The sequence below is a fragment of the Magnolia sinica genome, chromosome 11 (genome assembly GCF_029962835.1).
Source record: "Magnolia sinica isolate HGM2019 chromosome 11, MsV1, whole genome shotgun sequence".
Lineage (NCBI taxonomy): Eukaryota > Viridiplantae > Streptophyta > Magnoliopsida > Magnoliales > Magnoliaceae > Magnolia > Magnolia sinica.
Window position 1 is genome coordinate 52614687 of NC_080583.1, and position 15592 is coordinate 52630278.

At 38.2% G+C, this 15592-nt stretch overlaps 1 protein-coding gene across 3 annotated transcripts in view; it reads left to right on the plus strand.

Annotated features, from left to right (window-relative positions):
• The first annotated feature begins 610 nt into the window (after positions 1–610).
• LOC131219142 (uncharacterized) overlaps positions 611–15592 on the plus strand; it is an 80217-nt gene continuing 65235 nt past the window's right edge. The window contains exons 1-3 of one of the 3 annotated variants that reach the window (XM_058214146.1): positions 611–757; positions 838–928; positions 1031–1132. In XM_058214146.1, the coding sequence (XP_058070129.1) occupies positions 863–928; positions 1031–1132 (168 nt within the window). In that variant the 5' untranslated portion in view covers positions 611–757; positions 838–862. Of the gene's footprint in view, positions 929–1030; positions 1133–15592 lie in introns of all 3 variants that reach the window. The other 2 variants (XM_058214147.1, XM_058214148.1) reach the window with 2 other exon arrangements.

Sequence of the window (15592 nt, forward strand, 5' to 3'; positions counted from 1 at the left end):
ACGGGCAATAAAGGACTTCGTTTTTTTGTGCACTCTACCCGTTACGACCTACTCCACTTGAATACTTTTGTCCAACTGGGCCCTAATATATTTCCTGCATATACTCTAGATAAATGCACACTAGTGCAATATCCGAGCCATCCACGCCCAATTATTAGTTGGGTTGGGACCCATTATTGAATGAGTCCAGTCCATAAAATAGGAGTGCCTCACATGTATTATAAAAATAGTCAATGGTCCCAACTCATCAACACGCAAATGTCCACTAGCCAAGGTGAAGTTAGGATTTAATGATTGATGTCCCATTCTTCGTGGGTTCACGACTTGGATGGTTATGATTCAATACTTTCCTTTCATTTGCCTTGTATGCTATGCCCAAGTGAATGTCATCGGACGCTATGAAAATTAGCAAACCATTTCAATTCGTTTAAGATAAGGTGCCCCTGTAATCACTGTTATTCCCGCGCAAACGTGTAAAAGATGAACATAGAGGACAGGAAACGCAGTTATATATATATATATTATTATTATTTTTAATTTTTACCGTTAAGATTTTGTAGGCAGTCACTTCCAGGATTCGTTTCTCTCAGTAAAAAAGAAAAGAAGAGAATTAAAAAAAAAAGCAAAAAAAGAAATGCAGCCTATCGCAATCGAGAAGAGAGAGAGAGAGCGAGAGAGAGGGAGGGAGAAAAACACGTCTCCAAACGTGGGCCGCGCAAAATGAAGGAGGAAGGGAAGAACACGAAGTGCCCGTGAGGTCAGACGACTTCTCTATGAAGAAGAATACCATTGATTTACCTCATCCTTTTCTTTTCTTAGCATTGTCTTCCTTCCTAGTTCCTATTCTTCATTTCATTCTTCGATGGCCGGTTCTGCTGCTTCTGCCGAGGGTTCAAATGCATTCGACGACATCGAAGAGTTCCTTTGGGTCGGTACCCTTTTGATCACTTCATCTTTTTGTTTATTTCATACGAAGATTTCCCTTTTTTTGGGGGGTTGTTTGAAGAAAGGGCCTTGTGTTGGCTTGCAGGCTGATGTTGCGACTGTGGATATTCCATTGGAGCGATTCAGCCAGGTGTTTGATTTAATGCACAAGGGAAACCAAGCTTTCCAAGAGAACAAGATTGAAGAGGTTTGATATGATTATTTGGATTTCTTCAAGGGATCAAACCCCCAACAATCTCAATTTTATTTTATTTTTCCTTATTTCCTAATAGCCTATATCATATGACGAGTACTATCTATAACTACTCGTGCTAACTCTATAAATTGTACGGGACCCATGTCACTCCTCTGATGTTTTTCATTATCCGTTGGTACCATGGGACCACACCTCCTGTTGGATTCATGGAGGCTAGTGCAACCATTGATTGTTAGGAGCTCCTTTAAACATGCACCCAACAGAGTTTCAGAACTTCTATTTTGATCATATGAGCCTCCGAAGTTTTGATTCTCCTTACCATCATGTCCTCTTGTTTGAATTCTATGGTACGGGCAGGTCCAACTGGCTGGACAATTGCTCCACCTTTAGTTATGCTTCCATCCACAATCTATGCCGTTGGTCCAAATTGGACTGTGTAATTGGGGGACAGCCTTTTGGATGATTGACCTTTTGTTGACTGGATGTATATCATCACCTTGGAAACCTGTCTCGGAGTGGCATCAGCTGATTTTGGGTCTCATTCATCTCCTTCAATTGATTGATTCTCTGTGCCAACATCCCACCTTTTGAGATAATTCTTCAACTCCATCTCCGTTGCCACTCTGGTTAGCATTACCATTCACAGTAATGGAAGATAGCTCTGCTACCTTGATGAGATCTCGGCTCGTATCTAGTGTTTCTAACTCTTCAAGTGTATCAAACCTTCAAAACTTCTATTGTTTTCGTTAATGCCTAATAGGTCGTTCCATGTCTATAATCCATAAGAAATCATGCTAGTCCCAACCCAGCACTTAACCATGCTTAACCTTGATTCTAACCATCCAGCTGAATTGTGGCCTTTATCTTAATAACTAAGTGGCAGTTGGGGTGACATTAGAAACCATTTTAGATCAACAAGCATGACAGAAGAGTCACCGCCTGTTGGTCTATAATTGTAGCACTAGCGTGGCCCACCTAAATGGATGAACCTGATTTTTGTGGCATTTTATGTTTCATGATGCTGCACCTCATGGACAGTTCGGATCATGCACATGCACACCAGTTGGCATGCATATGGGCTTGCTAAAAATAACTGCCTCATCTCATTTTCCAAAATACAGGCAATCAGTTTTTCAGATTTTGACAGTTATCCAGGCAGATTTGGAAAAACAATAAACTGGTGTCACTTAAACCTGAATACTAATAATTTAAAAGTCTAAATTCTAGAAAATATTAAACTATAGTATGCTAAATACAGAAACAATTAGTTGGGGCATCGGACATGACATTCCATCCAACGCATGGCTCAACAAAATTCCGACAATCACCCCTTGATCCTTTTTTTTTTTTTTTTTTTTTTTTAAAAAAAAAAAAAAAAAATTTAGAAAAAAGGTGCCATACAACCATGCCAATTACAAAACCAATTTTGATGGGTATTCTTTTGGAAACCTGGGGTCTGCTGGGTTGGGGATGTTGTTAGGGACAGCAATGGTGTAGTGTTGGCAAAAATTTCAAGCACTGTTTGGAATTAGGTACCGAACTATGTGGAGGTGTCTACTCTTCTTCAGGTCATTAAGGTGGTTAGAAGCCTTGATATTTTCCTATTTTCATCAAAGGAGACTACAGCAATGCGATCAAGTGGACAAAGTCCTGTGGTTGTTTGTGCGTGTGGTGGTTCGGTAGATGAAGCTTGGGATTTTTGTTCTCAGGTTGTGATCTCTCTCTGTTACCCTGAGAAGTGTTAATGAGATGGCTGACGGTCTTGCTATACTCGCGCTTTGAGAGATACTTGTTTCAGTCAGGAAATTAAGCTTTTTTTTTTAATAATTTTTTTTTATATGTTGTTTTGGTCTGGGCTATGTATCTATTTTTATTTTCTGCTCTGGGATATGCTCCATGTCTGGTTGTGGTTGGGTTAGGTGTTATTTTGGCGCTTACAGCAGAGCTTTCTCTTTTCCTTTTTTGTTTCGTCTCCTTTTCTTTTTGTAAAATATTAACGGCTAGGAGAATGTTTTGGGGTAGTAGGGTAAATGACCCAAAATCCTTTGCAATGGAGGAAATGAAGATTGCGAGGGTAAAAGTCCGTAATGCTTTGGGTGGGGACGGTTAGAGGACAAACTTCTGGTTGGCGATTATAGTTTCCTAGTTGCTTGGGAGATTAAACACAAGGGTGTGGGCTAGAAGTGCCATGTTCTGGTGATACTAAGGGCAAAGCTTGGGTTCAAGGTTCAACAATCGATTGAATGAAGACATGATCCAAGCGGCATTGACAGTTGCTGTTCGAGGGGAGGAGTTAAGGGATGTTGGAGTTCATGGTTGCCTGACCTAGTGCAAAAGGGAAGGAGATCTCATTGGCGCTTCTAGTGATCGTCGATGGCTTCAAAGGAAGTAATGGATTTTGCACTGAGGAAGAACTACGGAACTTGTTTGTCTGCGAGCTACTGATTAATGATGAGGACAGGCACTATAAACTGCAGCTGACAGGAGATAGTGGCTTGGATAAGGAGATGGGACAATTCACTGTTGTCTCTCGTTTTTCAATTTTCAAATGTCATAGGGTACCTTCAAGACACTTTTCTTTATTTTGGTGGCAGGGTGAAAAGGGTTAAATCCATGTGAGAAGGCCCAACTAGCTTGCCAATGTTGCAGTTGCCTTGTGTGAAAAATCCAAGTTGTCTTGGTTCCCAATGTTGGTAGGGGCATGTAATGATGATGGGCAAATATGTTGTCGTCAGGGAGTGGACAGCTCAAAAGTTGCCAGAGATGACTATGATGACCACATGTGTATTATTGTGATTTCTCCTTTGCTTCTGGAGAGGCATTTTTTGAACAGAGGGAAGGGTACTACTGAAATTTCATATGTAGAGGAGATGCATCCGATACTCGGAGTGGATGTCATCAACACATCATGGAGGAACGTATGTAGCTTACAATAACTTATAGTGCTTTGAGAACACTTATATATATCTGTATGTAGATATATATGTACATGCACATGTATGTATATATTGGTTCTGGGAAGATGTGGGGCCCACTTGATGAATTCACGACATATAACTTGTCTATCACATGTGTCGCAGGTCCCAAAATTAACCCAACTGGAAACTCAGGTGGGCCACAACACAAATATCGTGTAATGGAATCTAGGCTGCCCACACCTTTCATTTGCCCTGGACGAAGGGTCAGGACAAAAATCATGTTGTTTTGCGACTTAGGTGGGCTGCTTTGAGAATCAATGATGCACTTGGTTCCCTGTGCTGTAGCTCACCAGATTTTCTATTCAAGCTGATTTTCAGGCCCTAGGGGAATCTGAGAGGGCTCATCTAATGGATAGGTTGGATGTGATACATACAACATATGGGCCCACATCTATTGAGTACTTGGAATGCACTTCATATACATATACCATGGATATCATAATTAATGTGTAGGAAATTTTTATTATTAATGATTTTGAGGGTTACAGAGAGGAATTCCTTGATTACCCTTGGGGAAGATGAGATTGGACACAACGGTCACTGTTGATGGGAGGGTTCATTGATCTCAGTACTATAAATGTCCATGACCACTTTAGCAGGATTGGGTAGCCCATGATCATATTTCGTGGCCATCCTGTATGTTGAGAACCAATGACGAGTTGGGGTGGGCAATCTCTCTCATTGGGCCCCAAGTGGGCCTACCCCACATAGGAGTGTAAGTCATCATTAGTGTTGTCATGTGCGATTGCATATGCGAATATGCGATCACATATGCCATAACCAGGAGCGAATGCGATAACATACTTTTTTGCATGAACCCTTTAAAAAAAAGTTCATGTGAAGATGGCACACTCCATATCCGATCGCATATAGGTCCCACTCCCAAAGGTTTAAAAAAAAAACCATTGGGACCTTTTTTTTAAAGGCACTTTTACACCCTCCCCAGTTTTCCATATTCTAGACCTATATATCTCTCTCTCTTTCTCTTTTACTCTAATCTCTTTTCAATACACAATCTCTCCTCCTAATCTCTCTCTTTTACAATTTACTATTCATTTCCCATTTGCTCTTGAACTCTTCCAAGTTTCTCTATTCAACAACAACAATCAAGGTCCAAGGATTCAAGATTCATCATTCAAGTTTGAATTCAAAGTTCAAAGTTCAAAGTTCAACCATCGAAGTTCCAACTAAAATTGCGTGGATTGTCTACCACGACGCGCGTGGAAGCTTGCCGGAGCTTAGAATTACGGCTAAGTCCTTGGGGGGGGGGGGGATGGGATTGAATAGTAGAGTTGCACATGAATCGAATCGAGTTGAGCTTGGCACATCTCGACTTGGCTCGGCCAGTAGTTGACCCCAGCTCGAACTCGGCTCGGCTCGGTCCTTGAGCCTGACTTGCCCGCTTGACTCGGTTTGGTCCTCGAGCCTGACTTGCTAGCTCGACTTGGTTCGGTAGCAGCTCGGGCCAGTTCGAGTCGAGTTGGAGCCTGCGCGACATTTTCTCAAACACATGGAGTGCACCTTCAATTTCTCATAGTATGAAAAATAGTAGTAGCAATTTACAGGTATCTCATCAAACACTCGATAGGCAGCATCAAAATCAAAACATGAGGTTAGTTTTATCATGTAAAGTTTTTTTTTTTTTTTTTTTGTAGTGATTTATTTCATATCCATACCTTCCTTGCCACCAGCCGATCCCGCGGAGAATGTATGCACTCGAAATAACACTTCGTTGAGTCATTTCATCAAACACTTGGTGAGCAACGTCAATATCAAATAACCGAGTCACTGAACTGATTCGATCCGAGTTCGATTCAAGTTGATTTGTGCTCGGACAAGCTTGAACTCGGCTCAAAATTTTTTTGAGCCCAAAAATTAGCTCAACTTGGCTCAACTCAGTTTCGAACCGAGTCGAATTGAGCTTTTTCGAGTTGAGTCGAGTGAGTTAACCGAGCTAACTCGGTTCGTGTACAACTCTAGTGAATATGACCACTTTAAATTTTTTTTGCCTAATTAATACAATTTACCAATTAAAACTATTAAGACAAATTAACACTAAGGCTTTTAAGCCAAAGTGGGTCCAATCATATAGACTACAAATGATATAACAATTAAGCAACTAGTCTATGGGAGATAGTAATTGTGTGTGCTCAGTGTTCGAAGTATCGGTATCGCTACAAGTTTCGCTGGCCAGGGATATGGAAACAATATTGATATCGCCGATAATATCGCTGATAACTGGAAATGCAGGGAAACGTGGGAAAAACGGTGGAATTTTCAGTGAAACTTCAGGAGATGTTAAAATGTACATATTTGCATATTTAGAAATTAAAAAAAAAATAAATGAAAAAAGAATGCATACATAATAAGTTTCCATTTAATGGGGCCTTAAAAGCATGTGCTATTGAAATAAATTAGTCCACCCATTCCATCTGGCTTGTTTAACCATCCAACCTTCCATCCAAACATCCATCAATATTGAAAAATATCAACAACATATGATATTTCACCAAGAAATCATCAACAATTGGAAATGAAACAAAAGATTATGGTCTCAATATTGTGCATGTTGCGATATCAATAATATCGAGATATTATTAATGACAAATTGAACACTATATGCAACCATGTACCAATTAAAAAATTTGAAATAATTTTTTTCTAATAAACAAAATTTTGATGATTTCAATACGTTGGTGATATTATTGAAATATCGTTGATACACTTATGATACAAGCATTACCTATAATTTACATAGTCGAAAATATTGGCAATACATTGGTGATATTGATGCATTGGCAATACAAGCGACAACTAGAATTTACATGGTTGAAAATATTGGCGATTACATTAGTGATATTGAGACTTCGGCGATACTTAGCGATACATTGCTAATACTTGGAATTTTCGATACTACCAGCGTTATCAGTATTGCTACTAGTGTTATCGGTATCGCTGAGCTGGAGATAAAGATAATATCGGAGATATTTCGATAATATCGGAGATAATTCGAACATTGTGTGCGCTTACAAGTTAAGTGACTAGCATACAACCCAATTCAAGCATTCATATAATTTAACTAATCAAACCAATAAACATGAATAAAATTGTGCTCAAATGACAATACAAACACAAGCACGTATAGTGTTTCAGTTTCCCTACTCCACTCCCAACGGACGCACTCTCCTCGAGTGTACTGGTATTAACTATCTTAGGAGTTTTCAATAGGTTCACTCATAACCTTTACAAGCATACACTCTTGCCGGAGGCCTACATAAGGACTTGACGCACGTCCACTCCTGTATTGGAGAAACACGCTTTCACCCGTGTTGGTGGCTCCCACGAGATTTTAGTTGATTTTCTATCAGCTAACCAACAACCACTATCGGTCCTAATCTAAGGCCCTACGTATACTCCCGTTAGAGGCTCCCTAATGAGACTAACAGGTATACAACTATGTTTGGTGAATTTGGCCCTACACAAGATCTTAGGTCCTACACAAGAACCTATTCGAGTTTGGGTCACAAACTCTTACACTCAATCCTACACAAGGAAAGATTGTATGAACTCTAAAATTGACAACCTTACTTGTCGAATTGAGCTCCGTTGATGCGCATTGCTTGAGATACTTGATCGATGCTTTCTTGTGCTTCAACTAGCTTCTCTTGTTCTCCCCTAATCTTTGAAGTCGATCTTTTTATGCTTCCTTGTATTTGCTACTTTGCACTTGATGCTCCAGTGAAGCTACCAAGGTAATGGGAGGGGTTTGGTTGAATCTACTACAACTAAAGGCTTAGTTGGTTTCCAAATGAGGATTCACCTATATGGGCATTCTAAAGGTTTAAAAGACAGGATTTACCTATTGAATTGGTATCTATACTCTAAAAAATGCAAGGAAACAAGATCATCATCATAAGGAACTTGGAATACTCATGAGAGTGATTAATTACACGCAAGATGACTTGGATTGATTTGGATGAGAGCCCAAAAGTGTTGGGAAGTATTGGGGCACACTAGGGCTTCTAACTCACTAAAAAATCATCATTTTTGCCTAAGGTGACAAGGTCTGAGTGCCCTTTATAAAGGAGTAAGTTCCAACAGTAAAAAAATGACACATTCGATCGATTAACCGATGCCTTCCATCGATCGAGCGACCCTTCGATGGAATCGAGAAAGTCCAGAATTTCAGACAGTTACTGTTGGACGTTTTTGGCCAACTTCGATCGATTGATCGAAACTTCGCTCGAGACACATCGACGGTTTGTCAAAGGGATCGAACTCCACTCGAAAACTGCTATTTAGGCAATGCAATTTACAACAACTTTGCGCCTCTTCAAAGCATAACTAAACATGTTCATTAATGGTCTAACACTTAGATTAGATGAGTTAAATGTTTACTTATGGGATGATTCATCTAGAGGTGGGTTATTTTGGATTCTAAAAGGTTTGAGGCTAGGTTTACCAAGGCACCTCATGATTTACCTATTGTCTTCAACCTTGAGGCTTCAAGCCTTCATGTCTTTGGCAAGGTGTACCAAATCGATTACGTATCGGCCGTAACGGCCAATACATAACGGTAACAACCGAGTCCGTTACGCGTTATGGGGGTCGAAACAGTGACCCCCCCAGTTTTTTGCTCGGATCGGCCGTTACGGGGGTTGTAACAGCCGTTACGCCCCATAACAGTCATTACTGCCCTGTAATGGTCAAGGTCTAACGGTCATAAACAGCTCTCTCTCTCTCTCTCTTTTTTTTTTTTTTGGTCATTTTAAGTTGTGTTTTTTCTCATTTTTTGGCATTTTTCTCTTCCAAATTCTTTCTTAAATTGTTCTACTGCAAATTCCGACCACTCTTATATTGAATTTGAGGATCAAAACAAGTTATTTCAAGGATTTTGTTGAATTAAAGTTCCGTAGCCATTTTTCAAAAAATCTTCAAAAATAGGTATATATACCCTTTTTAAAAAAAAAAAAAAATCTCTGTTGTTATGGTTGAATATGATGCGTTATTCAAATTAGAACATATGAATATGCAGTTTACAGATAACGCAACTGATTTTTCATTTTTTTGTATTTTTTTGTATATATTTTTTTAAATTTCAAACTATTTTTGATCAATTTTTAAAAATTAGCAAACACCTACACATGTGAGATATCTTAATATTAAATTCATTCTAATATTCTATCATTGGTATTAGATAGTTAGTAAATTAAATCTGAGTTTTGTAGTCAATTTCAAGCTGTCAGGTTCATAAATTCATCAAGCCACCTAATACAACTTTCTCACCAAAGATTGCACCGTTACACCACCATAAGGCCATTCAAAATTATAAATGAATGCATATTTGGAATATTTAGAATTTTCTGTATTTAATGGATAATTTTCAGATTTTTTTTAGAACAAATTTTTTTTTTTTTTTTTAAAATAAAATGTTACAAGGGGTGTATCAGCCGTTACAGGGCCATAATGGCCGGTATGGCCTGTAACCATATTAGTGACGGTGGGCACCGTTACGTCCAACGGTACCGCAATGGTACACCTCAGTCTTTGGTCTTTAATATCTTCATATGGAGGCTCAATTGACTCAAGACACCCTAGCTCATGTCATTGACAAAACCGAGGCACTAACACCAACAACAACCAAGTTACATCCAAGATCATTTCTTCTTCTTTTTCTTTTATTTCTCCTACCCATTAGCTCATATTCATATTCTTATCATTCATTCTCTAACCCATTGGCTCATATTTGTTTCTTCTTCTTCTTCTTCTTCTTTTATTTCTCATTCATTCATTCTCATCTCGCTTTCTCTCTCTCTAATTCTCTAATCTTTTATTCTCTCTTTCTCGTACTCTTTCATTCATGCTCTCTTAGACTTAGATTCTTAATATTTCACATTCTCACTCATTTTCTCATGATCTCAATCATAAACTTAGATTCATTTATTCTTTCTTACTTTCTCTCATTCATTATTCGTTTCTGTAATTCCTTCATAGTCATAACTCATAGCCTAGATTCATAACTCATAGATCATAATTCATCCCTCTTTCTCTCTTTTGACTCTCTCTACTATCTATTTGTTTATTAATTGCAGTCATAACTTCATAATCTCTTTCAAGTTTGATTTTTTTTTTTTTTGGTTTCAAGAGAGGAGTCAAGTGAATTTACAAGTAACAAATTAGTGAGTTACGACTTATAAGTACAAGCAGTGTTGTCATGTGTGATTGCTCATTCGTATATGTGATCGCATATGCACATATATGTGCATTGATCGCATATGCGATAGTGGCATATGGCATATGCGATCACTACACATGCGATCGCATATGCCACATGTGCCATGATATGCGATCGCATATGCGATGTATGCGATTGCATACAGCATATGCGATTGCATATTGGCCAACAATCAGAAATCTGACCGTTTTCTGACTGTTGCAATTTTATAAAAAAAAAATTTTAAATCCAGTTTTTTTCCTCTATAAAAAGGCATTCTAAGCACTCTTACATGCACTCAAAGCTCAATCTCTCTCTCTCTCTCTCTCTCTCTCTCTCTATCTCTATTTTGCTCTCTTACACTCTCTTACACAATTCCAAGCCTCAAGCTCCACTCCTCCATCTATATTTCTTTCAAGAATCAAGATTGAGATTGAAGTTTCAATCAAGGGACAAGTACATACATCCACAAGGATTCAAGAATCAAGATTCAAGAGACATTCCAAGCCTCAAGCTCCACTCTCTCTCTCTCTCTCTCTCTCTCTCTCTCTCTCTTCCCCTATAACTACACGTCTACAAATGTAACTAAAGTGTTAACTCTCTCGTTCTCTCTTCTCAACTTCTCCTTCCCAATCTTTTTCTTTAAAAGCCAAGTCGACTGACTCCGTTTGGAATTACAAGCATTATCGTAATACTATTGAAAAGACTCACATACTGTGTGAGCTTTACGGGTTTGTAAGTGTAGGTGGCATTGCACAACATAAGCAACACCTTACACATACGCCGAGATCAAATGCAAGAGCATATCCCAACATTGCTCCGAAATCCGAAAGGAAGTCATGGAATACATGGACAAACATTCGAGAAAAAAGTACAATAGTGTCGTACTTCGAGAAGAGTTTATGGAACAAGAAGCTTATGAGACTATAGATATTAATGTTGTTGATAGGGATCAACTTACCCTTCCTACGTCGACCGAGCGCTCTAGACCACTGGCTGCCAAAAGAGCTCGTGGGGCCAATAGATAGGTGGTATAGATCATGTTCTGAGGATGTCGTTGATTAAAAGGGTAAAGGAAAAGAACCCACTCAAACAACTATAAAAAACTGATACAAGAATAAGGATAGGAAAATCACAATTCAGTATATTGCTTTTAACACTGTTAAAATGAAAAACTTCAAGGTTATGGTAGAAGCAATAAGTCAATTTGGACCTGGGGCTCAAGCTTCCTTCGCATTATGAAGTGAGGAAAACATGCCTCAAAATTGAGGTTGATTTTACTAGAAGCTTCATTGTTGAATATAAGGAGGTATTAAAAACATATGATTGTACTCTTATGGCCGAAGGATGGACTGATAGATTTGGTCGGACACTGATAAACCTTCTAGTGAATTGTCCAATTGGGACAATGTTTTTGAAGTCCATAGATGCTTTGGCTCATTCTCACATGGCTAACTATTTATTCAAATTGTTAAATAGTGTAGTTGCAATAGTAGGAGAGGAGCATGTTGTCCAAGTTATCACGGACAACGCAACCTCATATATAGCTATCGGTCGCCTTATCATGGAGAAGAGGCGTTGTTTATTTTGGAACCTATGCGCAACACATTGTATAGATCTAATGTTAGAAGATATAGGTAGGTTATACATTAAAGTGATTGCTAGGGCTAAAAGAATCACAATTTTTATGTATAATTATGCCTTTCTTCTCCATCACATGAGAAAACACATTGGGTGCAATTTGTCTTGTCTTGTAGTCACCTGATTCGCTACGACCTTCTTAAAACCATAAAGGTCGTAATCAAATAAAGTCGGGATTAGAAGCTTTGTAGTGTTGGCTGATTGGAATAATGGACCTTGGTCAAAGAGGATTAAAGGGAAGATAGTCCAACAAACCATCCTCTCATAATCCTTTTAGACACAAGTGCTAAAGGCACTAAAATCATTGGAACCCTTAGCAGGTGTGTTGCAATTGGTGGACGACGATGAGAAGATCAATGGGCTATGGAGATGGCTAAAAGCAAAATTATAGATTACTTCGACTAGAAAGAGCGTGATTACAGGCCCATCTTAGATATTATAAACAAGAGATGGGACAGCCAAATGTTATTTCCATTATATTTGGTTGCCTACATCCTTAATCCGGCCTTAATCTTTTGGCAATTGAATTGAGGCAAAAGCGACGCATATGGTTGGTTTTCTTGACGTCTTGGAGAGAATAGTTCTAGATAAAGAAAACCAGGATATGATTTTTGCTCTGCTGGACTTTTACACGAAGAGTGGGGGATTTTCTCAAGATTAATAGTAATAAGGTATATGACTATGAAAATTTCAAGTATGAACGTCTTAGTGAGTTGATCTAAGTAACTTAGAAATAGTTTTATACAATGTGCAAAGTCTAACTTAAACTTTTATTTGCAGCTGATTGGTTGGTTTTCTATGGAGTAGACCCGAACACGAAGGATCCAACATTAAAAAAACTGGCCATGAATATTCTTGGTTTGACATGTTCTGCTAGTGGTTGCAGTGCATCTGGAGTACGTTCGAGTCTGTCAGTTTGGTAATTCACTCCTTAGTGTTGATTTTAGTCTTAAATTTTAGAAAGTTAAAAGTAAACAGTCATTGCTAATATAAAGGAACCGTTTTAAAGAAAAGAAGCTCAATGACTTGGTCTTTGTCCAATACAACCAAAAGTTGTGAGAACAATTTCAGACTAGGTGAGAAAAGTCTGGTTTCTGTGATCCTATTTGCTTAGATGATTTGAAGGCAGATAGTGAGTGGCTTGTAGAGATAGAAGATCCGATTTTTGTAGGCGAGGACCTAACATGGGCTCAAGTCAAAGATGCCGCATTTGGATCTGCATCTGGAGAAAGTTCTTTCAGTTGAAGGCGGAGAGGAGTGGCGAGTGGTAGCAGTCAAGTGCAAACAGTAGATGGGGATTGATGAGATAGAAGAAGATGATCAAGATCAACTATTACATGTGGATGAAGTACTAGTACGAACCGATGATGAAGAAACAGACGAAGATGAAGTATACATCAAAGAAGGAGATGAATATGATGACGATGATGGTGATCCAATGCCACAATTGTAACTGGATCAATGTGTATAGTAGCCTATGTTAGTATGGTTATTTTATATATTTTAAATTTGCAGAGATAGAAGATCCGGTCTTTGCAAGCGAGGACCTAACATGGGCTCAAGTCAAAGATGCCGCATTTGGATCTGCATATAGAGAAAGTTCTCCCACTTGAAGGTGGAGAGGAAGGGCGAGTGGTAGCAGTCAAGTGCAAGCAATAGACGGGATCGATGAGATAGAAGAAGAAGATGATCAAAATCAACCATTAGATGTGGATGAAGTGCTAGTACGAACCGATGGTGAAGAAACAAATGAAGATGAAGTATACATCAAAGAAGGAGATGAATCTGATGACGATGATGGTGATCCAATGGCACAATTGTAACTGGATCAATGTGTATGTTGCCTTTGTTAGTATGCTTATTTTATATATTTTAAATTTATAGAGAGTTAATAAGTTGAAACTTGTAACTTTTTAAGTTGTTCTTTTTTCTTTTTTTCTTTTCTTCTCTCTCTCTCTCTCTCTCTCTCTCTCTCTCTCTCTTTGTAAATTGTAAATTTGTATTTGTAAATTAAGTTGTAATTTGTAACGCATAATTGTTTTTGAATATCTTGTTTGGCTCACCCTGCAAGATTACATTAGTGGCTCACATACGAGTATGGCTGGGCCAATGTTATAAAATCGCTTATGCGATCATAAGCAATCGATCAGGTGTGATCGCTTATGCGATCGCACATTGATTTTTTTTTGAAAAAAATAAAAATAAAAATAAAAAAATGAAAAAAGTCGAAAATATTGATAAATTTTCTGATGTTTTCCCCAATAAGACTATAATTACTCCAATTTTGTTTTGTTATATATTTCAATCTAATTTGTTTGTTACCTAAGCTATAATAAGTTAATAACCATTAACTAAGATGTAAAAAGCTAAAAATTAAAAACAAGTCAACAACTTATTAATAAAAATTTAATAATTTTATTGATAAATGAAATCTTAGTGGTGTTTCAGACTTTCAGTGAAGAGCGAAGACTACTATAGCATATACATAGTGCATTACGTACAAATTACAATTACAAGTTAGAAGTTACACCTATAAGTTGCAACTCAAAAATTACAAAATTTCATTACAAGTATACAAATATACAAACTACTATAACTATATACATTGATCCCTCTCCTATTGGGACACACCACCACCACCACCACCACCACCACCACCACCATCAGAATCATCTCCTTCTTCAATGTACACTTCATGTTTTTCTATTTTTTCATCATTTGTCTGCACAAGTTGCTCATCCACGTCTAATGATTGACATTATTCTTCTTGTACTTCTTCAATCTCAATATCATATTCTTCTCCTTGACGGCTACTAGCCCTCGTGCTGCTGCTCGCTCCTCTTCTCTGCCTTTGAGAACCTTCGCCGGGTGTCAATCCATAAGCGGCGTCTTCGACTTGGACCTATGTAAGGGTCTTTCCAGCAAAGATTGGATCATCTGTCTCCACAAGCCACTCACCATCCATCTTTAAATCATCTAGGCTGATAGGATCATAGAATCCAGGCTTTTCTCTCCTAGCCTGAAATCTTTCCTGTAGTTTCTCTTTATACTGGACGAAGACCAGGCCATTGAGTTTCTTTTGTTCAAGATGATTTTTTTCTTTTTTCATGTGAATCTGCATAGCATTTAAAATTTTCAATTAAAAGTGAATTAGCAATTTTCCATTTAGTCAATAACCTGAAACTAAAAGTGAATTATAGAACTTTTTAAGTCGTCAACTTAGCAAATTGAATGTACTCTAGTTGTGCTCGCAACCACTCGCAGAACATGTAATGCTATGAATTCTCATGGTTAGCTTCTGCAGTGCTGGATCCCTCCTGGTTGGGTCAACTCCATACATTGACCACCAGTCAACTATGCAAATAAGTTTAAGCTAGACACTCACTTAGATTTCTTACTTTGTAAGTTGTAACTTTGTGGAAGCGCATACTTAGCAATTTCATACTTCTATGCCCGATAACAATGTCTCTTGGGAAAATCCTTGCACTCTCCATGTAGAAGTTCAACTCTTGAGAAATTATATATATTTCTTGTTTATCTGGAATCATTCTTTCCAAAACGTCAAGAAATCCGACCATATGCATTGCCGATGCCACAGTTCGATTGGCGAATGCGAAG